The sequence below is a fragment of the Pogoniulus pusillus genome, chromosome 9, assembly GCF_015220805.1.
Source record: "Pogoniulus pusillus isolate bPogPus1 chromosome 9, bPogPus1.pri, whole genome shotgun sequence".
In the NCBI taxonomy this organism is placed as follows: Eukaryota; Metazoa; Chordata; class Aves; order Piciformes; family Lybiidae; genus Pogoniulus; species Pogoniulus pusillus.
The window spans coordinates 8,517,627-8,539,717 of record NC_087272.1 but is presented as its reverse complement, the minus strand read 5'-3'; the positions used below and the strand labels follow the sequence as shown (position 1 = coordinate 8,539,717).

The 22,091-nt window shown below is 43.1% G+C and overlaps 1 protein-coding gene across 1 annotated transcript; it reads right to left on the bottom strand.

Annotated features, from left to right (window-relative positions):
• Nucleotides 1-2,338: 2,338 nt before the first annotated feature.
• On the bottom strand, nucleotides 2,339-20,948 carry HADH (hydroxyacyl-CoA dehydrogenase). Its single transcript, XM_064148461.1, has 8 exons — nucleotides 20,796-20,948; nucleotides 17,379-17,507; nucleotides 15,720-15,877; nucleotides 9,648-9,774; nucleotides 9,416-9,505; nucleotides 7,111-7,183; nucleotides 3,897-4,013; nucleotides 2,339-2,822 (listed from the first exon to the last, which is right to left on the bottom strand). Exons 1-8 carry the CDS (start codon nucleotides 20,922-20,924, stop codon nucleotides 2,704-2,706), a joined length of 942 nt encoding a protein of 313 aa, XP_064004531.1. The 5' UTR covers nucleotides 20,925-20,948; the 3' UTR covers nucleotides 2,339-2,703.
• Nucleotides 20,949-22,091: the final 1,143 nt, after the last annotated feature.

Sequence of the window (22,091 nt, the reverse complement as noted above, 5' to 3'; positions counted from 1 at the left end):
AGGCTTAGCAAGAGCTGGGAAATAACCTTTATTGAGGGAAAGGTGGAGACACACAATTCCTTTAGCTCATTACGCATTGCACTGTCAAAGCTGCAGAATTTCTTGTACAAATCAGGAACAATTAATGTCCTACTTCTCACCAATAGCATCACAACCTTGAGACCAATAAGAGATTTCCACATCCTCTGTGCCTCCCTACTGAGGATCAAAATAAAAATGCTCTCTTTGGTCCAACAGCCTTAGTGATTCAGTTACCATGATGCATTCTGATCCAGATTTAAGGGAGAGTACCTGAAGTTTCAGCCCTTTACCTTACCACTGCTTATCCTGGCACAGCACTCCAAAACCAAAATAAAGTACCTCCACAAGGCCTATTTACTACCATAATAAAGAAGTCTCTTCTGAAACTGCAAGCCCAACTTAAAAATGCCTCTTTCAGATTTGTTGTACCTATTACATCTATTGTACCTGCTGGAGCTCCTAAGACATTGTTTTAGAGAAAGCTTTGGTTTCTAAAAGATCACATTTAATAGTGGTAAATGTTTTGCACATTTAACACTAAATAGGTTTATGGCACAGGCTAAGTGTTTTGCACACTGAAAATAAAAATGATCTTCCAAAGAAAGGGAGCAGCACTGAGTTAACTCTGCCTAAAAAGCAGACACAGAAGTAATACACATTCCCATCTCTAAGTACTGATGAAAACAGTAGTTCTGAAACTGATTTCATTCTGCAGTGACTTAAAAGTCACTAAAGTGATTTATAGGCACTAAGAACCTTCGAGTGAAACAGACTTCAGCTGCAAGAAGTGGACTGCATTTTAGGGAAACCAACTCAATTTAACAACATATTGGGGTAATGGAAAGAGACTGCCTACAGTACCATTTTTTTCCCTCAACCCTTTCGTTTCAAGAGAAGCAAGTCAAGAAGATCTTTAATTAGGAACAAGGATCCAATAAACCAACAACTTCTATTCCAAAGATACTTCTTGTATGATCATATGTAAGGAAATTAACATGTGTCAGCCTTGGTTTCTTTATATGCCATCAGAATTAGATACTGGAGGAGGGAGGAAGAGGCAACTTAAATAATTCTTCATGATTTCTGTAATTAAAAAATATATATAAGCACTCAGTTTGCTGATCCAAAGTACAGAAAGTAAAAGATGGCCACTACTCAGCTGAACTGGAACTCCAACCCTCATGCCCACTTGCTCTGCAGTTTTCATAGAAAAGGCAGGATTTGAAGCCCTCTCACCAAGAATACATCCACTCTGCTAAGTCCCAAGAAATAAAGCTGCAAAACAGAAGGTCCCTGACACAACCAGACACACCTAATTGTTTAGACAGCACAGACTCCAATCCCTCGAAGGACTCAACTCCAGTAGTAGTGTAGCATGTAAAACTAACACTTCAAATGAATAGCCAGTAAATGGAGCAAGTTTGCAGGATGCTAGAAAACACACATAAGCCTTCACCAGCTTCCTAGTTCAGTTATTCGGACAGGCTGCCCATGAAAGAGGTGGAGTCACCATCCCTGGACATATTTAAAAGACACAGGGATGGGGTGCTAGGAACATGGTTTAGTGGTAGTAGTGGGCTTGGGAACTCTAGGTGAGTAGTTGGACATGATCTGAAAAGTCTCTTCCAATCTCAACAGTTCTATGATTGGACCCTTCAGAAGAGAAGCTACATTTCTAAAGCACCTAGGAAAAGAAGGCTCTCCACTGGCATTTCAAAATGCTGAAAAATACCAGTCATGGATCATGACTTCTGCTTTCAAATGCTGTATTTGGAACCTTCTGTCCACGTGACAGCTCACCACTACACAATTATTTGATCACAGAATCATAGAGCCAACCAGGTTGGAAGAGATCTCCAAGATCAGCCAGTCCAACCTAGCACCCAGTCAGCTAGACCATGGCACTAAGTGCCTCAGCCAGGCTTTTCTTCAACACCTCCGGGGATGGTGACTCCACCACCTCCCTGGGCAGCCCATTCCAATGCCAATCACTCTCTCTGGCAACAACTTCCTCCTAACATCCAGCCTAGACTTCCCCTGGCACAACTTGAGACTGTGTCCCCTTGTTCTGTTGCTGGTTGCCTGGGAGAAGAGACCGATCCCCACCTGGCTACATCCTCCCTTCAGGTAGTTGTGGACAGCAATGAGATCCCCGGGGCACTGTCATTTCCCCCTACAGATTAGCAGTGCGCTTAGGGAAAACCCTAACAAAACAGCTTGCTGTCTCTCCGCCGTGACATTTGGCGGAGCGAAGAGAGACTGCCACCCAGTGGCTACAACCGAGCACATCAGCTGCAAACTCTCACATTCAACACAGAACTGTTGAAAACTTTATTTTTAAGAAAGTGTGGTTATTTTTTATCGATTTTTTTCCCCCATTAACATAATAATGTTTCAAATCCATAAATTCACTTGTCAGCCTGTCCTGCACCTGAAAAAGATCAACCTCTGCATGAAGGCACTGTATATGAAGGCTCTTCAGAATAATAAGAAGAAGAAAAGCAAATCTACCAAATCAAGCTCTCACCAGAGAAGTAGTTAACTAGTGCAATCACCCAGTTCAGAGGTGTGTTCTAAATGCAGTTTGTGCCATCCCTGGGGAGGTTTAAACTGAATTCTCCTGCAGCCTGGCAATACTGAGCTCCACATACAGAGAGTTTAACACCTCCTCACACCTGGAGTTCATTTGTATTTGTAAAAACCTTCTCCGGTCTTCTTGCCCAGCTTCTTTTCTTGCACCAGTTTGTTCAGGAGTGGGCTGGGTGCAAAAAGGGGGTTGTTTGGTTCTAATGAATGCCATCCTGATAGAGGAAAAGAAGTGGCTTAATTAGCAACAGTTCTGTTTATATGCAAAGACAAGAGAGATTTTCATCTCCTCAGAACAACATAAAGAGCACCGAACACTGAAGGTGGTTTGCAACTTACTGGGGACCAAGACCCTACCGTGTAGCTTCAACAAAGGCACAGATCAGGACTGGCGATTATGAGCACATCTAGCAACTAGTTTTTAGGCATAGTCTATTCTGAATACCTTGTTATCTCCATGGCTAAGGATTTTTAATACTTAAAAAAATAATTAAGGAAAGCTTTTAAAATATATTGAAGTAAAAGGAAACAGGACAGAGGCAATGCTCAAGAGAAAATCAAGTGAAAAGAAATTCCAAGCAGAATTTCTACCTGTGAAAGACATGATCACTTAGAACAATGCACCACTGCACCACAGTACTGGCTAAAATGAAAAGGGGTTTCACTGAGGATGTCATTTTAAAAGTGACATCCTGCCTTGGAGAATATTTAAGCAGCTCGAAGTAAAGCAAGCACCATCAACAAGCCATCACCACTTAGGGAGGGTTTGGTGACTGCACTGACATTCATCCACTTATCAATTGAAAATGAAAGGGTGATGGCATACTTACATCTTTTAAAGTATTTACTTGGGTTTGTTTCCTTTTAATAGGTTATTTCCTATTAACTGAGAATGAAATCATGGCTGGCAGAAACGGGACAGGGAATCTCACCATTTGTTGGTTTTCATCAGAACTTCTTATCCCCAAGTGCATGTTTCTATTCCCACTGATTTTTTTTTTCAGTTACATCAAGTTCCACTAATGTTATTATTATTTTCCACTGGAATTTGGTGAAGTCAGCAAACCCACAATTTTTCTGTCCCCGTGTATGCAGGGAACAGGCACACAGTGCAAGTGCTGTACTCGTACAGCATTCTGAGCTGAATAATCATTCCCTTCTCCTCAGCAGTTAAAAGACCATGCCCTAAGCATTCAGTTCAAAACTAATTAAGAGTCAGATTTCCATTAGAACATTCATCTACAATTTTGCTAAAAAGGGGAAAATAGGAGAAAATAAGCATGCAGTACCATCTATAATGTATTTACTGGTATCCAACCCAACATAGTCCAGCAGTTCAAATGGACCCATGGGATAGCCAGCCCCAAGCTTCATAGCAACATCAATATCTTCCTTTGATGCATCTCCTAGAGAAAAGATTGACAGTTTGATGAACAGAGAAGACTCTGCATCTACTTGGCACCACTAATAAATAATTAACAGAATGTTATTTCACCCTGGTGCAGCTCTTCACAGAAATCTCTGCACGTTTCAGAACCACAAAAACTGAAGTCAGCATACACATGCTGGAGTACAAAGCTGAATCTCTCTCAAAAGAAAGAAATTTACAAGAAGCCCTGCAGGCCTGCTTTCCATTTCTTCTAGCTTCCTCTGGCATTTCCATAAAGATCACTCTGCTACTGAAGGAGCCACAGCCGTGGTGTTCAACCTGTCTGAAAGACTAGAGCAAGAATCGGTCACTAAGAACTGAGAACTTCTTTTAGAGTCAGTTGAATAGTGGAAGGAAGGGAAGATCTCAATATCAGGTTCAGAAGATCAGCAGCAGCTTTTGAATGCTGCACAAGACAGAGCTTACTTTACTTCACAACAGCCAGTGATACCCAGCTGATGGAAAAGGCAGGAATAGGAAGGGGAGAAGAAGAGCTGAGTAACACAATAAACTAAAGCAACTTTTACCAGAGGATACCCATCAGCATCGGATGGCAGATAGGAATGACCCAAAGAGACTGTGCAGGTGCAGCTAAATTTGTGAACTCCAAAATGGTTTTACAAAAATACATACAAATTATCAGAAATTGGTTACTTGTACTTCAGTCTGTGCCTATAAAAACATAAACCCTGCATTGCCACACTGTTACAGCTGACATTCACCTCGTTCTGGGGTGAAGTATGTCCCCAGTGTGCTGGGAATGCATGCTTACAGTGTCATGAAAGCAGAGGTACCTCTACTGCTTATTTCTAATACATATTTTGATGAAAGCAGTGCACTTCTTTGCAGATGAAGTTAAGCAAACCCCAGAGGTGCTTGTTAAGTAATGTCCATGCTTGATGCGTACAGGTATTCAGGGTGTCCATAACCTTGGCAGACACAGCCTGTGCAATTTATACACCTAAGATCAGAGAATCTTAGAAATACATTTTCAGAATCTCTTGTAAAGGCAACAACTTCAGTGGAACTTCTGTAAGAAGTAATGATTTTTATATGCCTCCTTTTACTCTTTAAAGCTGACCATTTTATTTTAGTTGAAACCACATTTTAGTTCTGAGAATCTGGGAAAATGAGCCTTACCCAGTTCTGACATAAATTCAGTTCTCCCATTCAAACACTTGTAAATCTCTAAATCATTTGAAGCTGATGCAGATGTACCTGCTTTTTTATCCAGATCTGTCTTTGTCAAACCTGGGACTTGGCCACCTGACAGTACACAGCTGGGTTACAGTACAGTTAAAAGCAGTGAAACGGCAAACAAGGGTCACAGCCCTAGCTCATAGTGGTCACCTAATAAAATCAGACTCCCACAGAAACCTGACTGACTGCTTTTTTTGAGGGTTTCCCACTATGAACATGGCAGCACAGGTCACTGCTCAGTAGTATTTATAATATGTCCCCTGTTTAAATCACTGTTAACATACTAAAGGTATTTTGCCTATGTAGAGGCACACACTTAACCCAAAGAGACTTTGTTCAAATAAAGACTCAAGGACTGAGCCAACAAGATAGTATTTCAGTGCTTGGGGTTGCCAGGAAAGAGACCCAGTTTCATATCAATGTGGATGACAATCTGGCTTAAGTGTCTGCTCTGAGAATTAATGCAAAGGGTATGATACAAATTTAACTTGATCCAATGGAAAATATGCATTATAAAGGCAGCCATCAGGCTTTTCAAAACATTAACCAGCTTTCTAAATAGATTTCATTAGAGTTAAAAATTCATAAGTGAACTTCAGCAAGTTTGAAAATACCCTGCTGTTGAGCAAAACACAAACAGAATAAAGATGATATCAAAATATTGTTTGGCTTAGGCAGAAAGCAGCCAATTCTAACATACAATCCCAGTGACTGCAGTTAATTAGAAGTTCTATTGTCTCCTGAAATATGCATAGTGAAGCACATCACTTAACAAAGGCACCTTGTGTACACACACTGGAACACTCATATATTTTATTAAAATGGTGGCTTTTTCTAGGAGAATAATGCCCCCCTCCCCTCCATCCATGCTTCTTTTGTCTTTAAAGTTATTAAATTTGCTCTTTCCTCCCTTTGAAATGTAATTAGGTACATCTGTTGATGGATAAACAAGTAGTGTTGGTTTATATATATTTTTTTTTCCTGGAGATCAAACCATCCTTCCCATGTGTTATAAAAGAGGTTTTTTAATATTTAAAGCATATTTGGTGGAATCCTTACAATGGAGTGCTTTCATCTGCACCAAAAAAAAAAAGAATCAGTGATTTCAAGAACAAAATGTTTCAAATGACATCCTTAGTAGCAGGGAGCTATAAGGAATGCACTTGAAATAAAAGCAATTATGCTCTGCAATTTCCTCTTCATCCACTACATTATTGGCTTGTTTCCTTTTTGAAGCAATTACCAATGCTTTGAAAAATTTAGTGGTTTTTTGGAGATCTATCATTATTTCTACCTATCCTCAGTATTAACATAATAGAGATCAGCAGTGAGATGGGAGTTCCCTATGTTTAAATGAGGATGCAGAAGATGAACAGTGTGTTTTATGGGGCAACAGCTGAGCCCAAATCACTTGTATATTTAGCATTGCAGTGTGACACTCAGTAGTACTTACTTACCTCAGGTGAAAGCTTGAGTTTTGTTTCACAAGTCAGATATAAACAAACTCTGGAGAACTTTGCTGTGGGTCCCATTATGGGAATTTTCAACAACATCTCTGATTAGCTCCTGATTAGCTGTCAGAGAGTATTTTTACAAGGACATTACACTCACCTTGCCATCTCCAAACCAGAAACTTTATCCACCACCAGAATTTCCCACTCAAGTAACTAGCACCCTCTGATGCTGCATACAGACATTTCAAACTGAAGACAAGGTGTCCCCAGCTACACATACCGGCTCCCATTTGATGTTCACTGTTACTTCCAGCCTTTAAGGTCTGAAAGTTTTGAGGGAATCCTAAGGCTTTGGTGTAGGAATATAATACTTAGCAGTTATTTGCCAAGACTCTCTAAAGTCAATATCCCAACAAGTACCTCTCTCAAAAAGTCGAACAGCTTCCATCATGTAAGGCACCAAGAGACGGTTTACAATAAACCCTGGAGTATCCTATAAGAAAGAAAAGCAGGGTTTAAAAATAAATATTCCTTACCAGTACTACACTCAAGGGCTATGTGATAAATTAAACACACAGATCAAAACACTTATTGAGTCATCAAGTTCTGGCACTCTCCAAACTGTATTTTTCATGATTGATCTGCTCAGTATTAAAACACAACAGAGGAATTTCACGAACGAGGAACGGCACATACACATCCACCACGACTGAGAACAGTTACACTGCTACAAGCCCAACCCAGTTCATCTTAAAACAATTTCCTACAACCAGTTGGCAAATGCCTTTTCTTTACCAAAATTCTGCTGACAGCATCTCCTGAGTGATATAAGAGCAACAGCTCCAATGGTTTGTTGGTTTTTGTTTAGTGTGCTCACAACTAGAAACACTCCTGTTCTGCACTTTGGCCACAACAACCCCAAGCAGCGCTACAGGCTGGGGACAGAGTGGCTGGAGAGCAGCCAGGCAGAAAGGGACCTGGGGGTACTGGTAGATAGTAGCTGAAGATGAGCCAGCAGTGTGCCCAGGTGGCCAAGAGAGCCAATGGCATCCAGGCCTGGATCAGGAACAGAGTGGCCAGTAGGATGAGGGAGGTTCTTCTGCCCCTGTACTCAGCACTGGTCAGGTCACACCTTGAGTCCTGTGTCCAGTTCTGGGCTCCTCAATTCAAGAGAGATGTTGAGGTGCTGGAATGTGTCCAGAGAAGGGCGGCAAAGCTGGTGAGAGGCCTGGAGCACAAACCCTATGAGGAGAAGCTGAGGGAGCTGGGGGTGTTTAGCCTGGAGAAGAAGAGGCTCAGGGAGGGACCTCATTGCTGTCTACAACTACCTGCAGGGAGGTTGTAGCCAGGTGGGGGTTGGTCTCTTCTCCCAGGCAACCAGCAATAGAACAAGGGGACACAGACTCAAGTTGTGCTGGGGGAAGTACAGGCTGGATGTTAGGAGGAAGTTGTTGGCAGAGAGAGTGATTGGCATTGGAATGGGCTGCCCAGGGAGGTGCTGGAGTCGCTGTCCCTGGAGTTGTTCAAGAAAACACTGGCTGAGGCACTTAGTGCCATGGTCTAGTTGACAAAATAGGGCTGGGTGCTAGGTTGGACTGGATGATCTTGGAGGTCTCTTCTAACCTCGTTGATTCTATAATTCCAAACAGTCTGCTTCCCTGGTAAACCATGGTTTTGAAAGTTAGGATCACTTCAACAACAACCACCAATGCTATCAATGGAAAGATAATTGCTGTCAGAAGACCATAGACTGATACAGAACTTCTTTCTTTATAGAATATAAACACAGAGACAAAAAGCTTTGCAAATATAGTATTATTTCATCTACCACTACTGTTTCAGGTGTTCATTGTTCACTCTATCTCTAATCCACTGATTTCCAAGCAACTTTTCTTCTACAGAAAGGAAGAAACAAATTTAAAAGGACAAAAAGAAAAAGAGAGAGTTCAGACATGCAGACTGCATTGCCCTCTGTCCAAGCTAATTTATAACTGCAATTCATCATACATTCTCCACATCACACACTGCGAGACTGCGACAGAAATGAGGTGGGGGGGAAGTCAACTAAGGCCACTGAGTTATTTAGGAGTATAGCCAGAACTAGACCAGAATCCAGACAGCCCCTTTTTATGACCAGATGTCTCCTGGGGGCTATGAAAATCAAGGCAAATAGCTTGCATAAAGCTACCCAGACCACAATTTAGTGGATTTGGAAAAAGTAGGCTTAGGAAATAGGGTGTTCCTCTAGAGGGAAAAAACCAGAGCTGCAAAGCAATATGGGTCTAATTATTTCTGTGTTAAGAAAAACCTGCAACGAACACATATCATGGAGGATTCATCCAGATGCCTCACTGTAAGAGAGGTGGTAGCCTTGTCTCTAAGCAGGACTAAAGGTGAACTTCTACTTAAGCTCTCCAGTCCAGGCTTCTGCAGGACTGGAAAAGAAACACAAAATGTAAACCCCAATAGTTGTTAGCTTTGCTGTTCTAGAAGAGATGTTCTTTGATGTTCTAGAAGAGATGTTCTGATCACTCTGCTCTGAGGGATTTGTGGTAAATATGGGTGCTTTCTTTATCAATGTGCTTTTTAATAGGGAAGAGAAACTGGACAAAAAGCAGCCCAGAATTTCTTGAAGTAATCTCGTGTCTACTAAAACTTACTACCTTAAAATGAAGAGTTTTTAAGAACAGATCTTCTGAACACTATACAATCAATATGCACTCACCTTGCAACTGACAGGACTCTTTCCCACTGCTTTGCTGAAATCCATAAGCGATTCAAAAGTCTTTTGGCTGGTCATTGGAGTCTTGATGACCTGGGCAGAGGGAAAATCAAGCTTATACCTTCTCAGAAGAGCTGCAAGCTGAGCTCTACTCTGTCATGGACTGAATTCTCAGTGATGACAATTGTGTTGCTGTGCTACAGCTATTACTGTGTTGATGCTACAAGACACTCACCTCCACAAGCTTCATCATAGGCACAGGATTGAAGAAATGGAGGCCACCAAACCGGTCCTGCCTGGTGGTTGCATTAGCCATCTGTGTGATTTGCAAGGATGAAGTGTTGCTGGCAAATATTGTCCACCTGGAAAAAAGAAAGATAGGGACTGCATAAACAACAGATATTTTTCTGACAGTGGGAGATTGACAGACTGAGCACGAACAGGCAGGCTAACCAACCACAGAAGTCTCAGAAACATCCCTGCAGATTATCATGGTCCTTTTGCTGAGGTGTTAAGTATAGCAATGATGAAATGTAGAACCAAAGAACTGTCTCAGTTGGAAACGACCTCTAAGATCATACAGTCTAACCACCAACCCAAGTCCCACCATGGCCATTACACTTTGCCAAACAACCACTGGAAAGGCTGTGCGAGTTGTGACTTCCAAGTATGCTGAATACTTACATTAAATGATGGAAAGAACAACTCTGTAAAAAAAAAAATCATTTAATCCTCAACTCTATTCAATTCTTTCAGCAAATGTAAAAACCTAACAGCATTTTTTTTATTGTTAATCCTTTACCCATCTATGGAAACCAAATCATTTTCCAAATCAAAAATGCGCTTTGGAGCTTTAAGAAGAATTTAGAATCTAATTTTTTAAATAATGATTAGTGGTAGACATGATGAACAGACCTACCCCTAGAGCAAAGAGACAATGTGAAAAAAAAAGAAAGGATAAAAATTGCTATGCATAGGATACTGCAAAGGATACAGAAAGTGACAAGAACCTTAAGACATATGAAGTCCTTTTCCAGGCACAAACCAGATTTACTAATTTGGGGATTGTTATGCTTTGTTGTTTCCCCCCCCAAGAATATCTGAGAACCTCAGCAGCCCTGCAATATTGACATGACATGAGAGTAGTTCTGCAGAAAGACTTGGGGATGTTGACTGATGAGCAGCTCAACAGGAGCTGGCAGTGCGCTCACACAGCCCAGAAGGCAAATCATAGTCTAAAAGGCAAATCGTATCCTAGACTGCATCAAAAGGAGTGTGGCCAGCAGGTCAAGAGAGTTGATACTGCTCTTCTATTCTATTCTTGTGAGCCCCCACCTCAAATAGAGTGTCCAGATTATGCTGTCCCTGTCATAAGGAGGGCATAAAACTGTGGGAGTGAGTCCAGAGAAGGAAGGCAACAAAAATGATCCAAAGGCTGCAGTACCTCTGCTATGAGCATAGGCTGAGGGAGCTGGGGCTGTTCAACCTAGAGAAGACTCTGGGGGAACCTTAGAGTTCCCTTCCAATACCTAAAGAGAATCTACATGAAGGATGTAAAGATACTTTTCATTAGGATGCCTAGCAATAGAACAAGGGGGAATGGTTTGAAGCTATGGGAGAATAGGTTAGACTGGATCACAGGAAGAAGCTCTTCAGTACAAGAGTGGTAAGACTCTGGAATAGGCTGGAGGTGTTCAAAACCAGGTTGGACGAGGCCTTGAACAGCCAAGTCTAGTTGTGAGGTGTCCCTGTCCATATCAAAGAGGTTGAAGTAGATGACCTCTAAGGTCCCTTCCAACCTTAGCCATTCTATGACTCTTCAAACTATGAAAATCAGAAACTAAATTGGAGATGAAATCATACTTTGCATTGTGGGCTGTACCCTACTGATGTTTCAAAAAGATGTTCTAATGGGCTTTAAAAAGGTTGAACTATCATGGTATTTTGTTTAGAGCTCACCAAAAGACAACTGAGCTTCACAACAGGGCTTTCAGAAAAGCTCTGTCCAAGTCATGGGGACATCTGATAGCGGCATTAAAACAAAATTGGAGTGGAAAAAAAACCACCACAATGATTTCTAGTTTTTTATTTGTATTTTTTCAGGTTTTGAGAATTTAAGAAGGAAATAAACCCAAATCCTTAAAATTCCTGTTTACACTTCTTACAAGCATTCTTTTGGCACAATTTTCCCACCAGAAAGTGGGCTTTATATTGTTCTGAAGTTGAGCGCTATAAAGAGTATTCTGTTTCATTTTTGACCTTGCAAAGTCAACGCATCTAAAAGACACTTCACTGAAAATCTGCTACTGCAAAGAATTTAAACACTCACATAGAATTTAAGTACATTGATTTGTGAGCTGTAATCACTTCTGGGTCTATATCTGGGTTGCCTTAAAGTAAAAGGTTTTACCTCAGCAGCAGGTGCGCAGGTAAATGCTGTAGCCTCACACAACTTTAATCCTTGGAGGGAAAAGCAACGAATTTGTATTGCATACAAAGTCACTCTATTTACACTTTCTGCTCTCATCAACGCGTTTATTTTAACTGAGTTTAAAATAGAATTTATATGTCTCTAACTTAGAACTATGTAATTCCTGCTTCAGGCGACAGCAGGAAGGCTTTTGGCAGCAACAGGACTAGGCAAGCCTCAGCGAGCTTTCCCAGGCACTAGTGTGCTTTCACTTACTGCCATCTAGTGGGTCAGAAGGTGCCAAAACCATGGTCTGACAGCAGAGAAAAACACCACTTCAATAAAACCGACTCTTGCAGCATAGTTCCTTTCCACACTAAACACTTTTCCACGAGTCTTGTAACACACTGATTCTAACACAGTGAACAGCTGAAAAACACTGGCCAGTTTCTAGCTGAGCTTCCACATTCAAAGTTAAGTTCTAGACCAAGAGGTAAGAGATGCTGACAGACATTTTCCACTACCCAGAAATAAAACTGAAAGCAAGTAGGCAAGAGTTCTTAATGTGAGTAACCCAAAATTCTTTTTCCATATTCATTTTGATCCTGTTTTGGAAAGCGCTACAGTGTTTGAACACCCATAAGCCACAAAGAAAGTAGGGATACTCAACAAAAGAAACTCAGCATGACCTTTCAAAATGGAAATATGAAATGGACTCAATTAAAAAAGAGGAAAACAGAACTGAGGAGTTGGCAGCAGTGAATTCTTGCCTGCTCTGAAGATGACTGACCATGTAATACAGCAACAACTAACACACCAGGAGGATGAGTTTAACACTGAGAGCAATACAACATACACAAGCAATTCTGCAAAGTTCCAAGAACACAAAGTAGCACACCCTCAGACAGATGGCATGCAAGAAAAGCTCTTGCTGTTTCACCTGGTCACTTATTCTGATGAGGAATACCCTGAGCTCCCACAGCTCTCTGGGGCTCCCAAGCTCTCCTGGCTCATTATATTTCCTCTGAAAACTCCAGAGAAACTCACTCCCCACCCTCATGTAACACCTCTCTCAAAGAACAACTTTCCCACTCCTCCAGTTACAGATTAATTTCCACATGAATTTTAGTTCTTTTAGGGACAAAAAGGAAGAATAATTAATTTAATTGTGCTTTGTTTTTTAATGGAACAATTTGGTTTTGTGCCGTCCATGGATCTATCTTCAGTGGAGAGATCATTCTAGTGCAGAAAGAGAAGACAAGTAGCTGTGGCAGCTGAGATATGGGGGGCAGCAGAGAAGGAGGAAAAAAGCAAAGTTTCTATCAGCTATCAGCCACCTTGGTGGTAAGGCCTGAAATTTGAATTAAGACAAGTCCTTCCTCTTCAGAAGCCTGGTCTTTCATGATCCCAGAACTTTCAACAGTCTTTAATGTAAAATTTGACATTCCAGTGCAGCTGTCCTTATGAACAGCTCAGTATTACAAAACAGAGCCTCACAGCTCCTAATATATGTATTACTAAATAGGGCTCCAAGTCCTTGTGCCTGCTTTTCCTTGCTGACTAGTTCCAGTTTGCCACTTAGCACACTCTAATTTGCTCATTAGCTTTCTCTGATGAAAAAGGACAAAGACACAGGCAACCAAGGGTCTGGTTTTGACAAAATAAGCACAATCTAATCATGTCCAGGTACCCTGTTAATTGCCAAAGGCAGCTACTTACATTTGTCTCTCAGACTAAAGCTAAGGGCAGGCTACCCTGAGCTCAGAGAGTCTCTGTCATGATTTGATGTTCTCGGAAGTACATGAGACAGCTTGAAAATTTCCCCAGACTGAAGTCAACTAACAATAACACCTTGTCTAGATCATGCTTTTGCCAAGAAAGGTTAGACCAGATGATCCTTGAGGTCCCTTCCCACCATCTTTTCTCCCTTGACATTAAATGCAAGCTCTGGCTTGCCTAATTCTTTGGTTAAGACCATCTAGAATACCTCTTACCCAACATCCCAGATTTCCCTGTACTAGCTAAAACCTCAATCTGCAAGCACTCAAGGTCCTGTGATCCTGAGTGATCTGTTACAAGGGTTAAGCCTCTAAGACTGTAAGCTTAATTCAACAGCTTTTTTGGGTGTATAGGAATATTCTTAGGAGACTTTTACTTCCAGGCCCAGTACCAGCAGAGGAAGAGGAAAAGGATGATATCCAGAGTGCCAATGAGAGAGATCAGGGAAAAGAGAAAGGAATACTCACGGGAAAACAGGAGAATCAATCCTAAACTGGCTAGGGATATGCTGTGCTATTGGTGCCAATGTCCTACAGGTAGGAGACAAGTCTGGAAAGCAGATAGGGCCACTTACAAAAGAAAGTGGAATTGACAAATACATAGCAAGCCCTCTCGGTAGGGTTACCAGGTGGACATGCCTCCTGTTGGCTGTGGTAATGAGATACCCTTCCTGAGATGACTTGCTGCGGGCACCTACAAAGTGGTCTACAATTGAGCAGGGAATTAAGCTTCTGAAGGAGTTTGCTGTGAAGGAGGTACTTCATGGAGACCATGGTACTAAAGATCCTGATGACATTCCTGTTGGAACAGGTCTTACAGAGAAGCTTATTAAACTTGCTCCTCCATCTCACGCTAATATCTTGGCTAGCAGATTTCTAGCAAAGAATGACAATGGAAGGCTTCCTACTGTTGGTAGACCCACTGACCAAATGAGGCAGATAGAGGACAGTTTGTCTCACCCTATCACAGTGTCTGCCATAAAAATTATGACTGGGTGCAATTCAACAGTAATTTCCAACGTCTATCAAATATAGTTCAAAGACAGTTCCATGGCCTCTGAATAGCTGAATGAGTGCAAACTAAGAAATTATTTGCATTTTTACCTGACACAGTAAACCAGCAATGAGCTGTTTCCAAACATTGGCAATATAAAAGCACTTAGTTCACTTAAGCTGCTTGAGCTGACTGTGACTTTCATCTGAGATTTCTTAAAACTTCATGCCAGGTGCAGACAACAAATATTTTATCATCCCAATTCCTTATTTAAATACAGGAACATGCATATTAACCACACCTTATGTGTTCCACGAGAAACTTATTCCACTCTTGTGCACTTAGATTTGGATTTAGATTTGAACTTGCCGAGCACATGACTAAGCACACCCAGCAGCACATCAAATGAAGCAATGAAACAAGTACATAAACCCGGTGAATACACCTGGACTTGTTTGCAACATATGCACCTGGCACAGCCACTGCTCTGTATCACCTCACAGCCTGGAGTTACTGTTTTTAAAAAAAGGTGTGATGGTTTGGGTGTTCCCTGCCCCCCCACACACTTTGGAAAATCACCCAGACTAGACTCAGACAGCTTGAATGAAGCTTATATTTACAGCTTAGCTCAATAAACAAGTAGATATTTACAGTATATACAGAAATATACAAGGTAAAAGGTAATACAAAAACACAGCAGCCCTCCCAGAAACCTGAGTCCCCAGGAGGGGCTCCCAATTGCCCCTTCATCTTCTCCCTACCCCTCTCAACCTTACCCTAGTCCCAAGGAAGAATGGAGGTTCGGCCAGGGGGGTTAGGAAGCAAAGTGGATTAATTAAAGAAACGGCAGAGAGAAATACAGCTCAGCCAATTCCCCAGCAGAAGTACCTTCATCTATGTTTTGATTCTTATTTTTATTCATCTCAGCAAGCCTATGAGCAAGGCAGACATCAGCCTTGTTTTCCTTTCACAGCCTGCAATCTAGTTCTTCTCACCAAAACATTCTAGCTAGTCTTAAACTCGCACAAAAGGGCAGCTACAGAAACACACAAGTAAGAGTGTAAGAATAAAACCAGAGGATGGAAAGGCCTAAATTTCAAAATGTAATAGGAAAAATACACATACTCTGGAGCAAACTTGTCCAGCCTCTTGAAGAGTTCATTTTTGACTTCCAGGTTCTCCACAATGGCCTCTATCACCAGATCTGTGCTGTGGACCACTGCTCCTGCATCTGTGCTTGTCGTGATGTTCTTTAAGGTCTTCTCAATGAACTTGGAACCAGCCTGAAACAATTCCAAGAAGTTTCAACATCTACTTCCAAAATTTCAAATTTCATTTTTACATGAAAATCCCCTTATGTGCTCTGAAGTGATTCTGAGCTCTCAAAAATTCAATCTGCTACATTTCCAGATGAGTGATGAAGTTGCAAGTACACACAGATACAATGTTTTCACTGACAAAATCTTCCTAGCCAACCAAATATACTTTGAAGGAAATAGGAGACCTCTGAATTCATTCTTTTAGGAAGACTATTTGCTGCAGTCCAACCTTCAGCATAAGAGGCTGAGTGAATAACTGGTTGGGCAATCAGTAGTGTTTGAGACCAATACAGACAAATCCTTCATAAAGAGGATTTTTTCCAATTTCAAACTTCTGCATTGCTTCCACTAAGCAATTTTCTGGTTTCACTCCTATGTACAGATCTGTGCCAGTTCATGAACACTCAGGAAACTAAATGGCCTACACTCCCAATTTTAGTGCAAATGTGGGGGAAAATGTTGCTTTCTGACTCATAAACCTGCCAATGACTGACATAGTTTGTGAGGCTAGACATCAAACAGAAATGTAAGACTTTGAACCAAGGGAGACACGGTACAAGTGAAAAACATTCCTGCACACTAGAATATAACATCATATATAAAGTATAAGCATCATATGGACAACTTTCTTTTGGATAAAGAGATTCTCCACACTCCTGTTTGTACACTCTGGTCATCCTGGTATGTGATAGTTTGGGAGTTACCTGCCCCCTCCACTCCTATGGCATGATATTACCATAATTTTTAATCTGTACTCCTTCATGCAAAGAGCCCTTTTTCATCTTCTCTGTCTGTTGCATCACTCATGCTGGTAATCATCAATACCAGTACATATGTTAACACATATCAAAAGAAGAATTGAATCTGTTGTGGAATATAGAGAAAGAAGCACGGCAACAAATAACCCTTAAGGTATAAATTTAGGCACAGCAACTGCTCTACAGTCACTTGCTATATGTTAAGTCTTACTTACTTAAATAGCAAATATTTTATACATCTAATCTACATTACTTCAGTGTGGTTAAACTTGCATAACTTACATTCTCATTTCCATTGCAGTAACTCTACACTTAAGTCTTCAGGGGGTTGGGAAAATGCAAAGACTGCTTACTAAGCTATTAAAGGCAATTTTGTTGCTAACTGCTTTTGGACAAAATGGGTGCATTCCCAGGCAAGTGCTCAAGGATCAGTTGTCATTAAGTTAGGATAGCTTGGCACCATTTCACACTTAGCGTTTGTTTTAAACAGTCACCAACTCGTTTTTCTCTCAAAGCTGAAGGAAAGAAAATAAGGTAATGCACCTTTCAACCACCCTGAAGGAAAAAGGGAAAACCCAAAGGTTTTCTTTTTAAGACATTACATTAACATCATGCTCCATGATGTCTAATTGTAAACCATATCAGAACATCAGCATGAGAGTTTTTATTCTCCTAAGTTTTCCTAGAGGAATAAAGCAGATGTCAACCTCAGGCTTGTCTGCAAATTTCTTCTTTGTGACTCTCTTCAAACTCTCTTCAATTCCTTTTGTAGACTTCTTAAGGATTTCTTCTGACTGGTCTACCAACACCACAGTGTGACCACTGGCTGCTGCAACCTGAAAGTTACAAAAAAGAAGAGACTGAACACCAGTATCATGAAACAAGCACCCACACTGATCTGTGTTGGGGCAGGTAAGACACCAGGCAAAGAATAGGCAAAAGAGAGCTAAAAAAGACTGAATGAAGACCTGCACTGAAATGCTGGCAGGTTGAGCGGGCAGCATAAAGGATGGCTAACCCTGTGCTCCTGGAACAGAGTGTAACACAAGTCTGTTGTTAAGTCATGAGCATGTCCCTGCAACAACAAGAAGGTGACAGTAGAGTTGGGAGTGGCAGAGAAATATTTGCTACTCAAGGACTTCGCACAGGCCTGAATGGCCCACAAACCCTCCTTACTACTTATACTTGGTACAAACACTGGCTCCAGCACAGGCAGCACTACTAGATTGTCTATCTGGTTGGTATTCAATTATTTTCAAACATAAAACTTTGCCTTCTCACACTGAAACAGCCTATGAACAAAAAAACAGCTGTTCATTATCTGTTACTTCACTATTGCTTCATTTACAATGCCCTTGTTAGTTAGAAAAAGCCAATCTTCATTTTCAGAATTCTTGAATTAACACAGTTGTACCATAACTGTGGAAAAGAGACGTTGAAAACCAGTCAGTGAGACTGCATTTTAAGTCACACAACTCAGGAGATTCCCTCCTGCAAACTTTCACTTTACATCAGACCATGCACCTGGAGACTAAAGACCCTCCCCTGCCCACAAGACCTACTCCAACAAAGCTAGCTGAAATGACGAACACAGAGAAATGTCCTGAGGAAAAGCACAGTGCTCTTCTCATCCAAGCTGTCTCACTAATCCAGCCAAAAAAGAAAAGCCAGGCTGCCTCTGGACAGCAGCAGTACAGCTTTAACAAGGTATCAGTCTGCAGCTCACGTATATTCACTACAGCCATTTCATAAAACCAGCGGTTCATAAACAATGTTTAAACAAAGCTTGGACTTGGACTCTTCACACTTCACCTGTTGTTGATAATTTGCAATGGTAAAGCAAGACCCTGCACTTTTCAGAACAGGAATCAATACCAAGCCCATCTGTAAGAGATGGTTCACTGGCTATCAACTTACAATCAAAATCTATATCCAGTTACAACCACCAGCCAGTTGGCAAAAACAGCCAAGAAAAAAGTAACATCTCCCCTTTCCCACCTCATTCTAACTACATTGACGTGAGCAAGAAAGAAGAGGTAAAAGATCCTACTATCTCCCTGCAAGTCAAACATCCTTGCTCAGACTCCGATCCAATGATCTCGATGCTTAGAAACAAGACTGCTGAAGAGTCAGTTAATGCCTTTCTCACACAGAAGTGCTTTTAACGTGTCAGGATCAGAAATTACAAACTCCTGGCTTTCACATTTCAGCAGAGCTTAGCTTCTCCTAATAGTATGAGAGAAAGCAAGAAAAGAGGAGAGACAGCTCATGTTTTAAGATAAGAAAAGCTTTATTAATAGGGTACAGAGGAGGCTCCACTCAGTGTTATAATCATTTCTGTTTTAGTTTTGGATTGATATACTGGAGACAGCCAGTCAGCAAAACAATCCTTGGTCCCTAACAGTGGTAGCAGATTGCAACCCCTGTTATTGCCAAACACCAAACCTGTTTTTTCACAACCAGCCACTCTCTGAAAACATGCAGTCTGACATAATACACCAATCAGTTCACCACCCCTGAAGAATTAGGACCTCTGCATAGTGCACATCCTCCTCCAACATGAGAATAACTTTCTTTATCTGCTCTTTAATGGCTCTTTCAGTGGAAAAGCCAAGCTCCAGTATCAAGGTACAGAGAAGTGTTTTTGCCAGACTAGTTAATGAACAACTAGTTAATTCCTTATGAAAAAAAAAAACCCACAAACATCAAACAGCTTCAGTCCTTCTAGAAATTTGACAGGAATGTGAGACATCTTCAGCCCTGAGAAGGAAATCCATGAAGTAATTAAAAGAGAGAATGGCTATGTGTGAAATGCAACCTCACTGTCAGTTTCCAGACGGAGATGCCTGAATACTCCAGCTACTCTTTTTGAGGTCTATAAACAACCTTGGCGTCCTGGGCAAAAGGCTCTCTCTGTGAATTAAGTAAATATCTAAATCAAATCTTAAACCACTGACAGGGCTTGTTCAGTCTTCTGTCCCAAAGCCATCAAGTCAAAGGTGCACTTGAAAGCCAAAGGCCTGAAATGATACAATAGGGAAATAAATCCTATTCAAATATGAACCAATTCATAACTCTGCAAATGACTGACAGCTAAATGTTCATTTTAGCTGTTGTATTCTACTTTAATAACCTACGAAGCAGCACTTGATCTGCTCCCCTGGCAAAGCAGAAGCTTCTTTCTCGGATCAACGTTTTCTAAATATTACTACTCGCTATCTGGTTCATAAAAACTCCACTAACTGGCTTCAGGACCAACTTAAACAGTTCTAAACATCACATTTGGTTCTTGCCCACCTATCTGAGCTGAGGATGGATGGACTACGCATGCAACAAAGCTTTGGAAGTTGAGCAAGCAGCCAGCAGCGCTGCATCAACACTTTCTACTCCTCCGCAGCAATCAAAACAGAACCGGCACAAGTTTGCCAAAGCGCAGCTTTCGCCCTCGGGGTGTGATGAGTCCACGCTGCCCACACCAGCTCAGCTATCTCCTCCACACGCCCGGGCTCAGAGCAGGCTGCAGGCCAGGCCCCTTCGCTGGTCTGCGGCCCGGGGCTGTCCGAGCAAGGACAGCCGCTGCTGCTCGCACACACACCCAGGCTCCGAGCCGCGCACTGCGTGACACAGTCTGAGCGCAAACTGCAACACACACGGACAGTTTGGGGTTTCAATGCTGCTGCCGCCTTGCATATCGCCACGGAATCAATCGAGCGGCGACCCGACTCGTTTCAGCTGGCAAGGCCGGGCCAGCACCGGGCAACCACATGTGATCCGCCTCAGGAGAAGGAGCCCAGAGCCGAGCTGCTTCGTCCTACCCTTCTCGCCCGGACCGGGCTGAAGCGAGCACTGGAGCCGGACCAACTTGACATAAAAAACTCTAAGTTGAAGGCAGGAGGCGAACGGGACGCCAAGAGCAGCGGGGAAGGGTGGCTGGAAACGGAGTTCTCCCTGTCGGAGAGCACCAGCGCGATCCCAGCCCGACCCCCCCGGTGCGCGGAGCGGCGAGCCCTAGCCCCTGACGAGTCTGTGAGGGGCCCTTAGGCTGCCCGCCCGTCCCACAGCCGCCATGCCGCCGCCTCCCCTCGACCCAGCTCCGCGGCCAGGCCGGGCCGGGCCACACTCACCTGGGCGATGCCGGCACCCATGAGGCCGCCGCCGATGACCGTCACATGCTTGATGGTCAGCTTCTTGGCGGCGGCCGCGGCTGCGGCGGAGGAGGCGGCGCGCACGAACTGGCGGGTGGCGAAGGCCATAGCAGCGGCAGCGCGGAGCGGCAGGCGGCGGGGCTAGGCGGGGTGAGAGCTGCGCGCTCCGCCCCGGGGAGCAGCGGCGGCAGGCAGCGGGGCTAGGCGGGGTGAGAGCTGCGCGCTCCGCCCCGGGGAGCAGCGGCGGCAGCGCGGAGCGGCAGGCGGCGGGGCTAGGCGGGGTGAGAGCTGCGCGCTCCGCCCCGGGGAGCAGCGGCGGGCGGTGCCGGGCCCCGCGCCTGGCTGATGGCCGGGCCGAGCGGGGGTGCAAGTCCTTCACCTTCGCTACTTTTGACTCCTTGAGAGGAGCCAAGTAGCGTCAGCAAGGTCAGCACAAGGGTTGAACTACCCGTGTAGGCCTTGGCGGGCGCTGCGCCCGCGGCAGGCCTGGGGCAGAAGCTGCCCTGAGTTCCGCCCTTGGCAGCGGAGGTCATCGCGCTGCCTCCAAAGCCTGCCCCCTCCTGCTCTGGCCGCTCAATTTGCTCCGTTTCGGAAGCGCCCCGTAATAAAAGCACCTCCGAACTAGGCGGAGCTTTTATTTCCAGGCACAAACTATACAGTAAGCAAAACAAATAAATGAAAATACCTCTATTGTAAATACTATTGGCTGACCAGGCGTAACTCTCCGTCTTAATTCCTTTGTTCCCAGAACAACCGGCACTCAAGTCAGCAACGGCTGATACCAGCACTGACGGCATATTCTACTGCAGTCAGCATCAGGGTAAGCATTAACTACATCCAATGAAAGAGAAGGAGTATGCTCACATCTCTGCAATGTGCACCAAAAATGCAATGCAAAATACTCCCCCATTCCTCACTCTGCCCCATCTGACAGCAGATCAGCCGGGAGCAGCCAAAACCAGCTTCACCCAAACACTCAGCATTACTGTTCTGTGTATACAAACAAGAGCTGAGCGGGTAAAGAAATTCCGTAAAGGACATAGTGCCAGACCAAGCTATCTGCAGCCCAGCAGATAGCTGGGTGTAGGACACAGGATTCACTCTACAGCTGCTGCTCCCTCGTACCCTGCTCTCTGGAGATGCCAGCGCTCATGCTCACTTCTGCCCCACAAGTGCTTCAGTTGTGTCCTTCTCAGTCCTCCCTTTCTGTGGGCGAGGATCTCCTGCCTCTACTTGGGACTCCTCTGGGTCAGACACCCCAGATCTCTACCCTCC